This window comes from Solanum dulcamara, chromosome 3 (assembly GCF_947179165.1).
Source record: "Solanum dulcamara chromosome 3, daSolDulc1.2, whole genome shotgun sequence".
Taxonomy (NCBI): domain Eukaryota; kingdom Viridiplantae; phylum Streptophyta; class Magnoliopsida; order Solanales; family Solanaceae; genus Solanum; species Solanum dulcamara.
In genome coordinates, this window is record NC_077239.1 from 75,056,451 (window position 1) to 75,069,748 (window position 13,298).

General features: G+C 34.6%; 3 protein-coding genes across 4 annotated transcripts; 2 read left to right on the plus strand and 1 right to left on the minus strand.

Moving 5' to 3' along the window:
- The first annotated feature begins 120 nt into the window (after positions 1 to 120).
- On the plus strand, positions 121 to 2,737 carry LOC129882949 (60S ribosomal protein L22-3-like). 2 transcript variants are annotated; one of them, XM_055957467.1, is made up of 3 exons: positions 121 to 252; positions 345 to 604; positions 2,321 to 2,737. In XM_055957467.1, exons 2-3 carry the CDS (start codon positions 369 to 371, stop codon positions 2,463 to 2,465), a joined length of 381 nt encoding a protein of 126 aa, XP_055813442.1. In that variant the 5' UTR covers positions 121 to 252; positions 345 to 368; the 3' UTR covers positions 2,466 to 2,737. The 2 variants fall into 2 exon arrangements, with proteins under 2 accessions (XP_055813442.1, XP_055813441.1); XM_055957466.1 differs by having other exon boundaries at positions 125 to 252; positions 342 to 604.
- A 4,626-nt stretch (positions 2,738 to 7,363) lies between these two features.
- Positions 7,364 to 9,283, plus strand: LOC129882948 (pentatricopeptide repeat-containing protein At3g62890). Its single transcript, XM_055957464.1, has one exon. The coding sequence runs from the start codon at positions 7,475 to 7,477 to the stop codon at positions 8,822 to 8,824; it is 1,350 nt and encodes a 449-aa protein (XP_055813439.1). The 5' UTR covers positions 7,364 to 7,474; the 3' UTR covers positions 8,825 to 9,283.
- An 874-nt stretch (positions 9,284 to 10,157) lies between these two features.
- On the minus strand, positions 10,158 to 13,091 carry LOC129882950 (blue-light photoreceptor PHR2). The gene is made up of 4 exons (XM_055957468.1): positions 12,000 to 13,091; positions 10,885 to 11,114; positions 10,698 to 10,790; positions 10,158 to 10,521 (listed from the first exon to the last, which is right to left on the minus strand). Exons 1-4 carry the CDS (start codon positions 12,951 to 12,953, stop codon positions 10,443 to 10,445), a joined length of 1,356 nt encoding a protein of 451 aa, XP_055813443.1. The 5' UTR covers positions 12,954 to 13,091; the 3' UTR covers positions 10,158 to 10,442.
- Between the last annotated feature and the right edge of the window lie 207 nt (positions 13,092 to 13,298).

The following is a 13,298-nucleotide window of genomic DNA, read 5'->3' on the forward strand; positions in this document are numbered from 1 at the left end:
AGGAGATAATAAGGCCAGTCCAAAATTTGATACCGTAACAACAAATTTCGTCAAAATTTAAATATTTTTCAAACTATTATCCTTTTTATTTATTACGACGGAGATTATTTTTTTAAAAAATACCAACCTAAAATAGGGCCAAAAGTGCAAATGACCCAAGTTTGGAGCGAGGTGCGAACAAAGAAAAACCCTAATTAAATAGAATCATCCACATCCACACACTCGCAGTCGGCCGCCGTCGTGTTTCGTCCTGTACGTATGCGCGAACTTTTTCTCCGGATATGAACTTTTGTTGTTGAGATCTGATGATTTTTGTGTTGTTTTCATTATTTGAATGACAGCAGAAGAGAAATAGAGAGAGTGTAAAGATGAGCCGAGCAGCAGCAGCAGCAGCAGTTAAGGGCGGGAAGAAGAAGGGGGCAACCTTCGTGATTGACTGTTCGAAGCCAGTGGATGACAATATCATGGAGATTGCTTCTCTTGATAAGTTCCTTCAAGAGAGAATTAAGGTTGGTGGAAAAGCTGGTGCTCTTGGGGATTCCGTTACCGTCTCCCGTGAAAAGAACAAAATCACCGTCACTTGCAACTCTGCTTTTTCCAAGAGGTACTCATTCTATATTATGACTCGTTTCGTTTAATTTTTGTATTTTTGCCTCATTTTCAGTTGGGTTTATTTGGAAAAAAATGGTGTAGATCCCAAATTACTACCTGGGGTCGACTTTCATTGTAGTTTGATTATGTTTACACTGAAGGATTGTCATAGACCTATTCTTTTAGGCCGGGCTCGTTATGCTCTGCAAGGAAATCTTTTATTTGGAATAGTGTAGTCATTTACACATTGAGCTTTGAGTCAGTTGATAATGGGTTAAAAATATGTCCTTTTTGCTGTTTATTTTTGTATTAAGAATTTTCAAGTACAGTTCCACTCTAGATTTATCAAACTTAAGATGATTGTGTTATGTTGTTCTACTGTTCATTGAGAGATAGAAGAACTAAAACGGCATAAGTAATATTTTGTAACTTGAACAGGGTATTCTAATAGTTCTTGTAGCTCTTGCTAAACTTATGGAACAGATAGTCTACGTGCTCTATGTTTAAACGGCTATATATGGGTCCCTGATTAGTTGGGGTTGGCTTTTATTGTTCTTTGATTATTTTCACAACTGACAGATTGAGTAACTTATCATAGCCTCTTTTATCATGGCTCGTCTGTTTTTTACAAAGAGCTCTTGTTTGGAATAGTGTAGTCATTCATAAATTAAGCTCCGGAGTCTATTGCTACTTGTTTTAAAAAGGGGTCCTTTTTACTGTTTATTTTAGTTAGAGTTCCCTGCACCGCATCTATTGTGGAGTTTTTACACTGGAGATGATGGGCTTATACCATTCTACTGTTTTTTTGTCTAATGCATTATCCTACTTACTTTGAGAAACAAAGTAACAACAGTACAAAATGGTGGCATAATATGTTGTAATTATTTGTAACTTGAATAGGATATGTACATAATGTTATATTATTATTATAATCCTCAGCAGCTCTTCCTAAACTTATGTTCAGATTGTCAATGAGCATTTGCTAGATTATTTAGCACTTCGCCCACTTCTCAGTGAAGTTTATTCTTAAGTAGGTAGTTGTTGGTGAGGCCAATTAGACTGCAGCTATCTTGTCCATTAGTTTGCATTAAGTGCAATTTTGTTGATTTCATCTTTTACTTTCCATGATTATAGACAGAGTAATACTCAGATTATGTCATATGACATTATTACCTGTGAAAATAGGTCTGAAAGAATTAATATTTATTATTTGGTTTTCAACTTGAAAGAGATTGGTAATTGATATTAATAATTTTTGTAGATATTCTTTCCAATTAAAACATCTGGGCTTGTAAGCAGATTTTCAAGTATTTTTATTGGGCTCGGACAAAATACATTTGATGCAGCTGAGTGGAATCTATAGTGGTATTCTTGTTTCATCTGTTTTATGTTTCTAAGCTTGTTTTGGAAGTGAAATCAACCACGTATTAGCATCACCATTCACCTATGCATCTTAGGTTCAAGTGATATTCTAAAGGCTACTTGTAAAAGAAACTGATAGTCTAAAAGAGATGCTAATGTGCAATGTATGTCTCAATTTACTTTGGGGCAAATTATGTATGCCCGACTAATGAAAGAAGTTCTTGTGATGTTAGGGTATTGCTATGTGTTCTATTAATCCTCTTCCCCCACCAAAACCAAAAGAACAGCCTTTCAGAAGTAGTGAATTCTGGCACTCAAGACTAGTAGATAACAGCTTTGTTATACAATCTTTACTTCTATTTTCCAGGTACCTCAAGTACCTTGTCAAGAAGTACTTGAAGAAAAATAACGTCAGGGATTGGCTTAGGGTGATTGCTTCCAACAAGGACAGGAATGTTTATGAATTGCGCTACTTCAACATTGCTGAGAATGAAGTAGATGAAGAAGATTAAACATGGCCATTCAATGTCTCGCTTTATCTTCTTCTTTATGCGGCCTCCTTATTTTGATCCTTATATCATCTGTTCGTATTACTAATGAGTCTTGTCTTCTCAATTCTAGATTATTGTTTTGCAGTTTGCTTATCAGTAAAAGAACACATTAAGTTTGATACTTTGGTTTGTTTATCTTTTGGGTCAACTATGCAAAACTCATAATTTTACCTGTAATACCTTTCTCCTCTTGATGATCACATACAATTTGATTTGGGTTGCTTGGAAGCTAACCAACGTGGTGAAAGTTTAGGCAGGAGATATAGGAAAGGGGATACCAATTAGAGACATTGAAATTTTCATATACTTAAAGATACATTTGAAACTTCCATTTTCTTTTTCACAGACTGTCTAGATTGCTTCTTACATTTTCCACAGAGAACATTTCTTAGATAGTCGGATTGTGAACCTACCAATTATTAGACGATTGATGTAGTCTAATATTGTAGTAGGTTATTTGTATTATGAAATAAATTAACTTAGCAAAATGAGAAGGAAAACAGAAATTAGAAAGAAATGTAGAGAGAGATAATTGTATTTTTTTGATCTGTGTTATGAATTGCACACAGACGTTGGCTATTTATAGCCAAAATAAAGTAGGAAAAGTTGAGTAAAATATGTTAGTGGGAAACAATGGAGGTGAGGGAAAACTTATATAATGACATTCACTCATTATTCTCACAACACTCTCTTTGGATGTCAATGTAGAGAAAAATAAATATATATAGTTATTTTCAATGCACATTGATTGTTGCTTCATTAAAAACTTTGCTAGAAAAATTTAGTGGGACAAAACATAGACTAAGGAAAAAAGAGTACAGTGCATATTATACTCCTCCTGATGAAGACATCATTTAATATCTCGAAGATGATGTATTTCAATCTTGTATCTCAATTTCTCAAAGGTTAAAGTTGACAATGCCTTGGTGAACATATCTGTTAAATTATCACTAGAACGAATTTGTTGAACATCTATTTCACCTTTCTTTTGAAGATCATAGGTAAAGAAGAATTTTGGTGAAATATGTTTTGTTTTGTCTCCTTTGATTTATCCTTTCTTTGATTAAGTTATACATGCAACATTGTCTTCATACAATATTATTGAAGCTTCTCTTGTCAAAGAAACGCCACATGTTTCTTGATTGTGTTGAGTTATTGATCTTAACTAAATGCATTTTTGACTTGTTTCATAAATGACTATTATATCTACATGATTTGAAGAAGTGGCAATCATAATTTGCTTTGTTGAACACCATGATATAGCTGTACCACCATATGTAAATAAGTAGCTTGTCTGCGATTGACTTTTATTGGATCAGATAAATATCATGCATAACTAATCAATTCTGACGTGGATTCATTTGAGTAAAACAATCTCATATTGATGGTCCCTCAAAGATATCTGAATATATGCTCTAATAAGTTTACAAAGAAAGCTATATGTGGTCTAGAATTGTTCGCAAGATAATTAAGACACCAATTGCACTAAGATATGATATTTCAACACTAACAAACTCTTCATCATTTTCATGAGGTCAAGAGATCTCACAACCATTGAGATACCTAGTGAATGTGCTTTATCCATGTAAAATTTCTTTAAAATATTTTCTGTAAATGTTGATTGATGGACAAATATCCCATTTGTAAAACATTCAATTGGTAGATCAAGATAAATTTTTGTCTTTCTGAGGTCTTTCATTTCAAATTCCTTTTTCAGACATTTTATAGCCTTTGAAAGTTATTCAAGAGTTTCGATAATATTCAAATCATCAATATATACGACTATTATGATAAATTTAGATCCAGACCTTTTCATAAAAATACAAGGGCAAATTGGATCATTTTTATATCTTTCTTTTAGCAAATATTCGTTAAGACGATTGTACCACATTCGTTTTGATTGTTTCAGCCCATATAAAGATTCTTGAAGTTTTATTGAGCAAGTTTCTCGGAAATCTTTATATATTTCAAGCATTTTAAATCCTTTAGGAATTTTCATAAAAATATCGTTATCCACAGAGCCATACAAATAGGTTGTAATGATATCCATCAAATGCATGCCAAGTTTTTCATGAACTGTCAGATTTATAAGATACATGAAAGTGATTGCACCCACCACAGGAGATTATGTTTCTTTATAATCAATGCCAGGTCTTTTGCGAAAATTCTTATGCCACAAGTCGTGCTTTATATCTTACGATTTTATTTTTCTCATTTCATTTTCGCATAAAGACCCATTTGTATCCCACTGGTTTTATACCTTCAGATGTTCGGACTATCGATCCAAAAACTTCGCATTTTTCAAGCGAAGCCTTGAATTGCATCTTTTCATTTTGATCAATCATTTCTTTATCTACATTCATCGACAGATTTTGATTCAAGATCCCCATTTTGTTGCATTATTTCAATAACAACATATTAAGCAAAACTATTATCGACAATTACATTATTTCGGTTTCATATTTTTCCTGATTAGACATAAATTATTAAAATTTCTTCATCATTTTCAAGCGTTTTAACCTCTTCCAAGATTTTATCAATTGTTATGTCTCTTCGCTCTTCTTGAGAAGGTTCTTTAATAGCATGACCATCTTGATTGTTTACTCATTTTCTTTTTTGAGGATTTTTATCTTTTGAATCGATTAGTCTACCACGTTTGTTTTAATTAATTGTCCTACTGGGACATCAACTCGAATTAGAGCATTAGCAGTTGGAATATGAGATTTAGTAACTTTTGATAGGTCAGTGAATGCATTTGACAGTTGATTTTCAATATTTTGCAATGAATTATCTTTTGAACTTCAGTTCACATGTATTTGTACGAGGATCTAAATGAGATAATGATAATGCATTCCAATCTATCTCCTTTTTTAAATGCTTATTTTCTCCCCCTAATGCTGGATATAATGATTCATCAAAATGACAATCAACAAATCTTACAGTAAATAAATCTTCAGTCATAGGTTTCAAATATTTTATGATAGAAGGAGATTCATACCCAATATATATCCCAATCTTTTTTGGGATCTCATCTTTGTGTGTTGTGGTGGAGCAATTGGAATATATAATGCAAATTCAAATATTTTAAGATGGAAAATGTTCGGCTCCTAACCAAAAGTCAATTGTAATAGACAGACTTTATGATAACTTGTGGGTTTGATCCGCACAGGACTTGCTGCATGCAAAATAGTATAACCCCATAATGAAATAGGAAGTTTTGTTCTCATAAGCATTGGTCTAACAATTAATTGGAGACGTTTTATCAATGATTCCGCTAGACCATTTTGAATATGAACATGAGCAATCGGATGCTCAATTGTTATTTCAGTGGACAAACAATAATAATTAAATGACTAAGATGTGAACTCACCAGCATTATCAAGACGAATTGTCTTTATTGCATAATTTGAAAATTGTGCTAAATTACATGATGGGTGAATAAACCCACATATATCAGCATGTATACGTTCTAGAAATGCTGGGGATTCAATTCCACTTAGATTACTGATGATCTAATAATCAATTTGTCTTGAGAACATGCGGCACAAGAAAATTTTTTAAATTGAAGAATCTTTTGTTTTTTCAAAGAGTGTCCATGTGAACTCTCAATTATTTTGTGCATCATATTGGAACCAAGATAACCCAACCGGTCATGCCAAATAATAAAATCATTTGAGTTAGTAAACCAAAGGTTTACTAAGACATGTGTTTCAATCATGCTAATACTTGTAAAGTATAAACCAGATGAAAGAGCGAGAAACTTTTCAAGTATAAACCTCTTGCCCGACATCATTGTAGTAATGTAAAGATATTCATTCTTTTCATCATTTGTAGTCTAAATATGATAATCATTTTGACGAATGTCTTTGAAACTTAATAAGTTTCTTTGAGACTTACTACAATATAATGCTTCATTAATTGTTAAATTTGTTCCTCCGATAAGTACAACTTAGCTTTTTCGAATCCTTCAATTAATCCTATGCTATCAGATATTGTATTAACATTAGCTTCTTTCATAATCAAACAAGAAAAATATTTTTTATCTCTTAAAATAGTGTGTTGTGGCACTATCAATAAGACACATATCATCATAATTGATTTTGAATTTAACTGATGACTGAAGAAGTTAATTTGTCTGGAGAAAATTAGAGCAGCGTGCTGATAACGTATTATAAAACAAATTAACTTAGTTAAACAAGAAGGAAAACAGAAATTAGAAAGAAATGCAGAGAAAGATAATTGTATTTTTCTGATTTGTGTTACGAATTGCACACAAACATTGACTATTTATAGCCACAATATAGTAGAAAAAGTCGAATAAAATATGTTAGTGGGAAACAATGAAGGTGAAGGAAAAATTATATAATGACATTCACTTATTATTCTCACAACAATTTGCCCTTTTTAATCAAGTGGTCAATTAAATTATATACATTAACAATAAGTTTTAACACTGTAGATGCAATTTTGAGTTTTTATAATGGAATTAATAATTCTTCCTGTATCAAATTATTTGTCATGATTTTTAGAAATTCCAAATAAAATTAATTATTTCTTAAGATCATCTCAAGTATAAGAAAACACATAAAATAAAATAAATATTAAGTACAAATTTTAATAGCTCAATTAATTGGTTAGCTAAATTTTCATAAATTCAACTTTCCACTTGTAATCCTTTTCGACAGTTATTAAACTTTTTTAAAGAGAGAGTCACATCTTAAAACATAAATATGATTAAAATGTTTCATAAATAATTTGAAGCAGGGTCAGGGGATATTACATATGCTATTTATACCATCACTATACAAAAATAAGTTAAGCTTACAAAATTTTATTTTGAAAATCTTTATTATTTTTTTTAAGTTGTCAAAAACTGAAATATTTTTCAAGTAAAATGCTAAACTTTGTGCTTTGAGCTTTGAAACCACTGGTTAACTATCCTTCCCGCCGAGGAAGGATCCAAAATCCAAATGAAGGTATCAACCAGAAAGCTCATATCTTTAACACACCCTTCTCTCAATCTTTGGCATCCCACTGTCGATTCTTTCACTTGGAATACTCTCATCAGAGCCTATGTTCAACGAACTCATCAACCTTCAAGCCCCACCCATACCCCGCTCTCCATTTTCCTCCGAATGCGCTTCCATGGCGTCCATCTTGATTATTACACCTTCCCTTTTCTCCTCCAGTCTGTCCATTCTCCACCACACCTCCAATTGGGAAGATCCATTCACTCACTAGTTCTTGTTTTTGGTTTTTCATCTGACCCATTTATCCAAACTTCGCTGATTAGTATGTACACTGCTTGTGGCGATGTGGGTTCTGCCCGAGAGATGTTTGATGAAATGTCTCAACCGGATTTGCCTGCGTGGAATTCTATCGTTAACGCGAATGTGAAAGCGGGTTTTCTTAGTGTTGCCCGTGAACTGTTTGTTAAAATGCCAAGCAGAAATGTTATATCTTGGAGTAGTATGTTGGATGGTTATGTGAGGTGGGGTCAGTGTGAAGAAGCATTGGAGCTGTTTAATCAGATGAAAAAGGAAAATGAGGTTATTCCTAACGAGTATACGATGTCCATTTTGCTTGCAGCGTGTGAGCAGTTGGGTTCACTTGAACATGGGAAATGGGCTCATGCTTGTGTTTACAAACTTGGGATGGAAATTAATATTGTTCTTGGGACTTCTTTGATTGAAATGTATGCTAAATGTGGGAGTATTGTCCGGGCAAGATTAGTTTTTGAAAATTTGGGTCCAAAGAAGGATGCAATGGCTTGGAGTGCGATGATCTCAGGCCTTGCGATGCATGGACACTGGGAAGATTGCCTCTGTTTGTTCTCAAATATGGTTGACAGCGGAGTAAGGCCTGATGACATAACGTTCTTAGGTGTTCTTTCTGCTTGTGTACATGGAGGATTGGTGAGCCAAGGGAAGGAAATGTTTGAGAGGATGAGTAAAGAGTTTGGTATTTCTCCTTCAGTTCAGCATTATGGTTGTATGATTGACCTTTATGGCAAAGCTGGTTTGATTGATGAAGCATGGAATCTTCTTAATACAATGCCTATGGAGCCAGATGTGCTTATTTGGGGAGCTCTTCTTAGTGGAGCCAGGATATGTGGAGATATTGAAACATGTGAGATTGCACTCAACAAAATAATCGAGAAAGATCCCACTAATAGTGCAGCTTACGTTCTTCTCTCCAATGTCTACGCTAAGATGGGTCGGTGGAAAGATGCTAGGGACATCAGAAACCTTATGGAGACAAAGAAGCTACAGAAAGTTCCTGGGCGTAGTTCCATAGAGGTCAATTCAAATATCCAGTAGAACAAATTTACATTGAGATGAGTATCAGGCAGGCACTATAAATCATGTGATGCTCAAGGATACTCTCTGTGGGTTCAAGATGGAAGGTTATGCAGACAATACAAAAGGTACTGCTAAATTTGAATGAGGAATGAAAGAATTTAGCAGTTTTCACTTCATACTGAGAACATGGCAATTAAATTCTCCATGCTAATACTACACCGTGGTTTGAATATGCCCAGTAAAAACGTCAGGCATGCACCCGTGCAGGGTAATGTTGCAATATAAATTGCCTCAAGGACTGCTGGTGGAGTTGTGGTAACACGTTGCAACTGGTTTCAGTACTTTGTTGATGGGGAATGTTCTTGTAGTGACTGGTGGTACCTGAATTTTGATAGGGAATATCCCTTCCTTTTAGGCTCATTAGCTTACAAACTCATCTGTCCTGGTAATATCAAAGTCTGGGAGTGCCCCGCGGAATTAAGATTCTTTTATTTTTTCTGGAAATATCGAATCTTGAAATAGCTAATCTGTTTATTTTAATATTATGAATCAATGAAGCTAGTTGCGAAAAGCAACCTGTAAGCCAAGATTTGCAAAAGCAGAGCCAATGCACCATGATTTGCCCATCAAGAAAGAGGCTCCTCATAAATCATTCCATCAATCACTCAAAGCTTACTATAATAGTCAATTCCACTACAAAATGCTTCATACTCCAAAGATACTTGCTTCATTTCTTTGAATTTTTAAAGTATCTTTAAAAGTAAAGCCTAATATGCCTTTTCATTTGTTGATTAGCTAAGTCAACAGTCCATAGTTTTTGCAGGTTGCTAAATTTCTAGTACGTGTTTGGTGAACATGTCATTTGATAATTGGGAATAGGTAAGTTGTAAGACATCAGACAAAGTTTGTTTAAGATTTTGAACTTCACAATTACTTCATAAATGACATACATTCGTTATTTAATTCCCAAAGAAAAAATCTCTACTATCCTCTTTGGATTTCTAGTTCACTTCATTATGTGTCCACTGTTAATGTAGCACCATATTCTGTGGTTCATCACCATAAATTGATAAGTTTTATGTTGGTTGTCAACTCATTGCAACCCTTTTCATTTATAAGACCTGAGACCAGCTGCGCGAGCAAGCTCACTTAGGCAGAGTTGAGCCATAGTTGTCAACATCTACTTGTCTCACTTATTATGAATGATTATCTGTAATTATCTTTTAGGTGATTTCATAATGTGAAAATTACGATGGTTAGAAGTTAAAACTCTAGAAAACTTCGAACTTATTTCAGACTTTGATACTGTTCTTTTTAAATCTTTCCGGGGGACATCACACCAACTACTACGTATCTCAAACATGGAACACATATTTCAACTACAGGAATGTTATCACACCTGTTTCAACTACAGATCAAATGAAAAAAAATAGCATAAAAAAGATGGTAAAGCAACTGGCTAGAAATGGCGACAAATCCTTGATATCCAACACTTATTTGTCAAAGACAAAATGTATCATCGATGAATGCTTCAATCTAATGATAGTCCAACTCTAATATTCCACGGCTAAACTTTGGGAAACAAAATCAAGATACAAAAAGGAAACCTTCATTCTCCTTCTCGAATATACCATTGTTAAGCAGCAGCTCCTACACAAGCAGTTACTGGAGCAGCACTATTTTGTTTTGCGGCACTATATTTCTTGGTGATGAATCTGGAAATTTGGAGAACAGAACGTCATCCAAAGAATAATATAATATATGATAGAAGCTTAATAAGATTCAGAATAAAACACTGCAGTAGCCTTCTCACAAAACTAAAGGGCGGGAATTGTTCCATAAAGGAAACAAGAACCTCAAGTCATAGGAGCTAAGTTGCATGCTAAATTACCTGAAAAAATCCCTCCACAACAGCTCATACATCAGCCAGTTCAGCCCAGTGCCACTACCACCATCCTTCTTGCCAGAGGCAGCAGAGATCGTTCTGCAGCACAAAATACCAAAAAAGCATTATGTAGTGATACTAGTCTCACAAGCATTAGTATCAGGATAAGAAATAAACTATTGATCGACATTACCTTGAAGTGGACTTTTTCAATTCATCAAACATGGAACGGGGTGAGAGACATCCCATAGCTAGCCAAGGTGATATTTTGCAAGAAAAGTTTGCACCATATATGCAGTCAGTAGTGCCATCCTTGTTTTCCTTATTAGGTTGAGCCTGACATTCTGCTGCAAATTTTCTAAGTCTCTGCAGTGCTTCATTCTCTCCTCCCACAAGGGAAGCATTGGCAGCTGGTTTTCCATTCTAAATGAGGGGCAAATGCAAATGTTTAAGTATATACTAAGATAAAGAAAGTTTTATGTTTGCCATAGTTTGCAAAGTAAATCAACTTTGTCTGACTAGTTTGTGATGTTAAAAAACTTACAGTTCCAAAGTTTAAATACAGTATGGAAAAGGCAATTACAAATTCAAGTCAGTGAAAAACCATGCAACAGCTCTTAGTGATTATGCACCGCCGCATGTAGGCAGTACTAAAAAAGCAACCTCCAAACGTGACTAAAAACGGTTCTAATCTAGCGTACATCTCAAGCTAGCAAATACAGGTTGTTTGTGTCCTAGTTGTTGAGCACCTAATAAGTACATTAATACATTGATCATCAAAATGTCATAGCTATGAGCTGGATATTCAGTATACACAACTAGTGCATAGAAGGACACTGCACATAGAGCACGGTTCATTTAATTACTGATGTTCAAACGTCAAACACTAAACCTACTTAAATATGGGGTTTTATCTTACAAAGTTCAAAATACATATACAAGAGATACATTGGATTAAACCATCAAATGTTTCTGACTTGAATCACTTCCATTCCATATAAAAAAGGAATCTTGATCGTCTCTACCACTTAAAATGAAGTGGCAAAGAAACAGAAAGCTACTCGAAACTAAAGAACTACAAGTATAGCTCAATCTCAAACTAGTTGGGTTCAACTAAATGAATCATCCTTATTGTCTATTACACTACATGTGTACCTGTTTCATTCCAATACTCGCAAATTTTTCGTTTCAGTCAACTTACAAGTTCTCTACATTTCCTAGAGACCAATGTAAAACTACTTTCATCTAATACTCAATAGACCTATGTGTTAACTATCAATGTGAAACTCAAAATCAACAAAGTAATACCTGGCCCATGGTGGCACTAGGATTGAGCCCCAAATCAACCAAAGACGGAATCTCCCCAGGTTCCACATCACCTCTAGCAGGCAATCCCCTCATTTGATCCAATGCCTCAATTGTCTTCCTTACCTCCAATCCCTGCACTTTCTCCCTAAACCCTCCGTAATTCGTGGGCATTTCCTCCATCTTAAAAGGCAAATCATCAACATGGTACAATGTACTACCCCAGAAATACTTCACCTCCAGACCCTCATCCTTCATTACAGCATCAATCTTATCTTCCCCTTTAACCTCATCATGTGAAACCTCCCTATGAGCATACACTGCTTCAGCTCCAACAGCTTTAGCTAATTCCACCAAAACAGCCTCCGGCTTCCCAATTCTAACAACAAGATCAGACCCTCTTGCCTGTAGATTCTTTTTAAGGTCAGCAACAGATTCAATCAAGAAAGAAGCCCGATACGGCCCAGTTTTATCAAACCCAGATGAGGATTTCCCATAATCTCTCGGGTCAAAACAGTAAACAGGCAAAACAGACATGGACTCATTATGAGCCGCGTTGAGACACTCGTTATCATGAACACGAAGATCGTTACGAAACCAAACAATTGACGCTCGTCGAACCCCAGCAGCATTGGAAGGCTCAGAAGGACGAAGAGGGTTTAGAGTGAGAGTATTTTGAAGAGGGTTAGCAGAAATGGTGGACTTGAAATTGGGTTTTGTAGGAGGAAGAAAAGCTGAAAGTGAGAGATTAGAAAGAGATGAAACTTGAGTTGGGATTTTGACTTTGTTGGGTTTATTGAAAAGGGTGGAGATTTTAGGGGGATTAAGGAAATGGGTTGGAAGGATTGTGGATAAAGCAAGTGAAATTGAGGCTATGGGTAAAATGGCTGTCTGTTGTTGTTCTTCTTGAGGTGTTTGGGATTCTGGGTTGTCTATAGATTGATTCTTGAGATCCATTTTTAAGGGTTTTCAGGTGAGAAATGTACAGATTAACAAGAAGAAGACGAGGAGGAAGAAGATGAAGATGAAGATGGAGATAAGCGACGGCTTAATGCCCTCCAAAGAATTTGTTTATTTTGCCTAAGTTTGTCTATTTGTCGTGTTAGGTGTGATTCTTTTTGAAGGTTGGTAGGTTGATTATTTTACTTTACAATAATGTTTCCGTTTCAATTTATTTATCATATTTTTCTTTATAGTTCATTTGAAATCCTTTTTTTTATATATATTTTTAATTTAAGATTATAAAATTCAATTTCTTTTTATTTTTTTAAATTTTATATCAAATTAAAAACAGTCATCACG

Excerpts from the sequence above, each read along its gene's own strand:
- LOC129882949 (XM_055957467.1), top strand. The coding sequence starts at position 369 with ATGAGCCGAGCAGCAGCAGCAGCAGCAGTTAAGGGCGGGAAGAAGAAG. Across the intron at positions 605-2,320 it reads AACTCTGCTTTTTCCAAGAG|GTACCTCAAGTACCTTGTCA; the intron begins GTACTCATTCTA and ends TCTATTTTCCAG.
- LOC129882948 (XM_055957464.1), top strand. The coding sequence starts at position 7,475 with ATGAAGGTATCAACCAGAAAGCTCATATCTTTAACACACCCTTCTCTC.
- LOC129882950 (XM_055957468.1), bottom strand. The coding sequence starts at position 12,953 with ATGGATCTCAAGAATCAATCTATAGACAACCCAGAATCCCAAACACCT. Across the intron at positions 10,791-10,884 it reads TTGAAAAAGTCCACTTCAAG|AACGATCTCTGCTGCCTCTG; the intron begins GTAATGTCGATC and ends TTTGTGCTGCAG. Across the intron at positions 10,522-10,697 it reads TTGTGGAGGGATTTTTTCAG|ATTCATCACCAAGAAATATA; the intron begins GTAATTTAGCAT and ends CCAAATTTCCAG.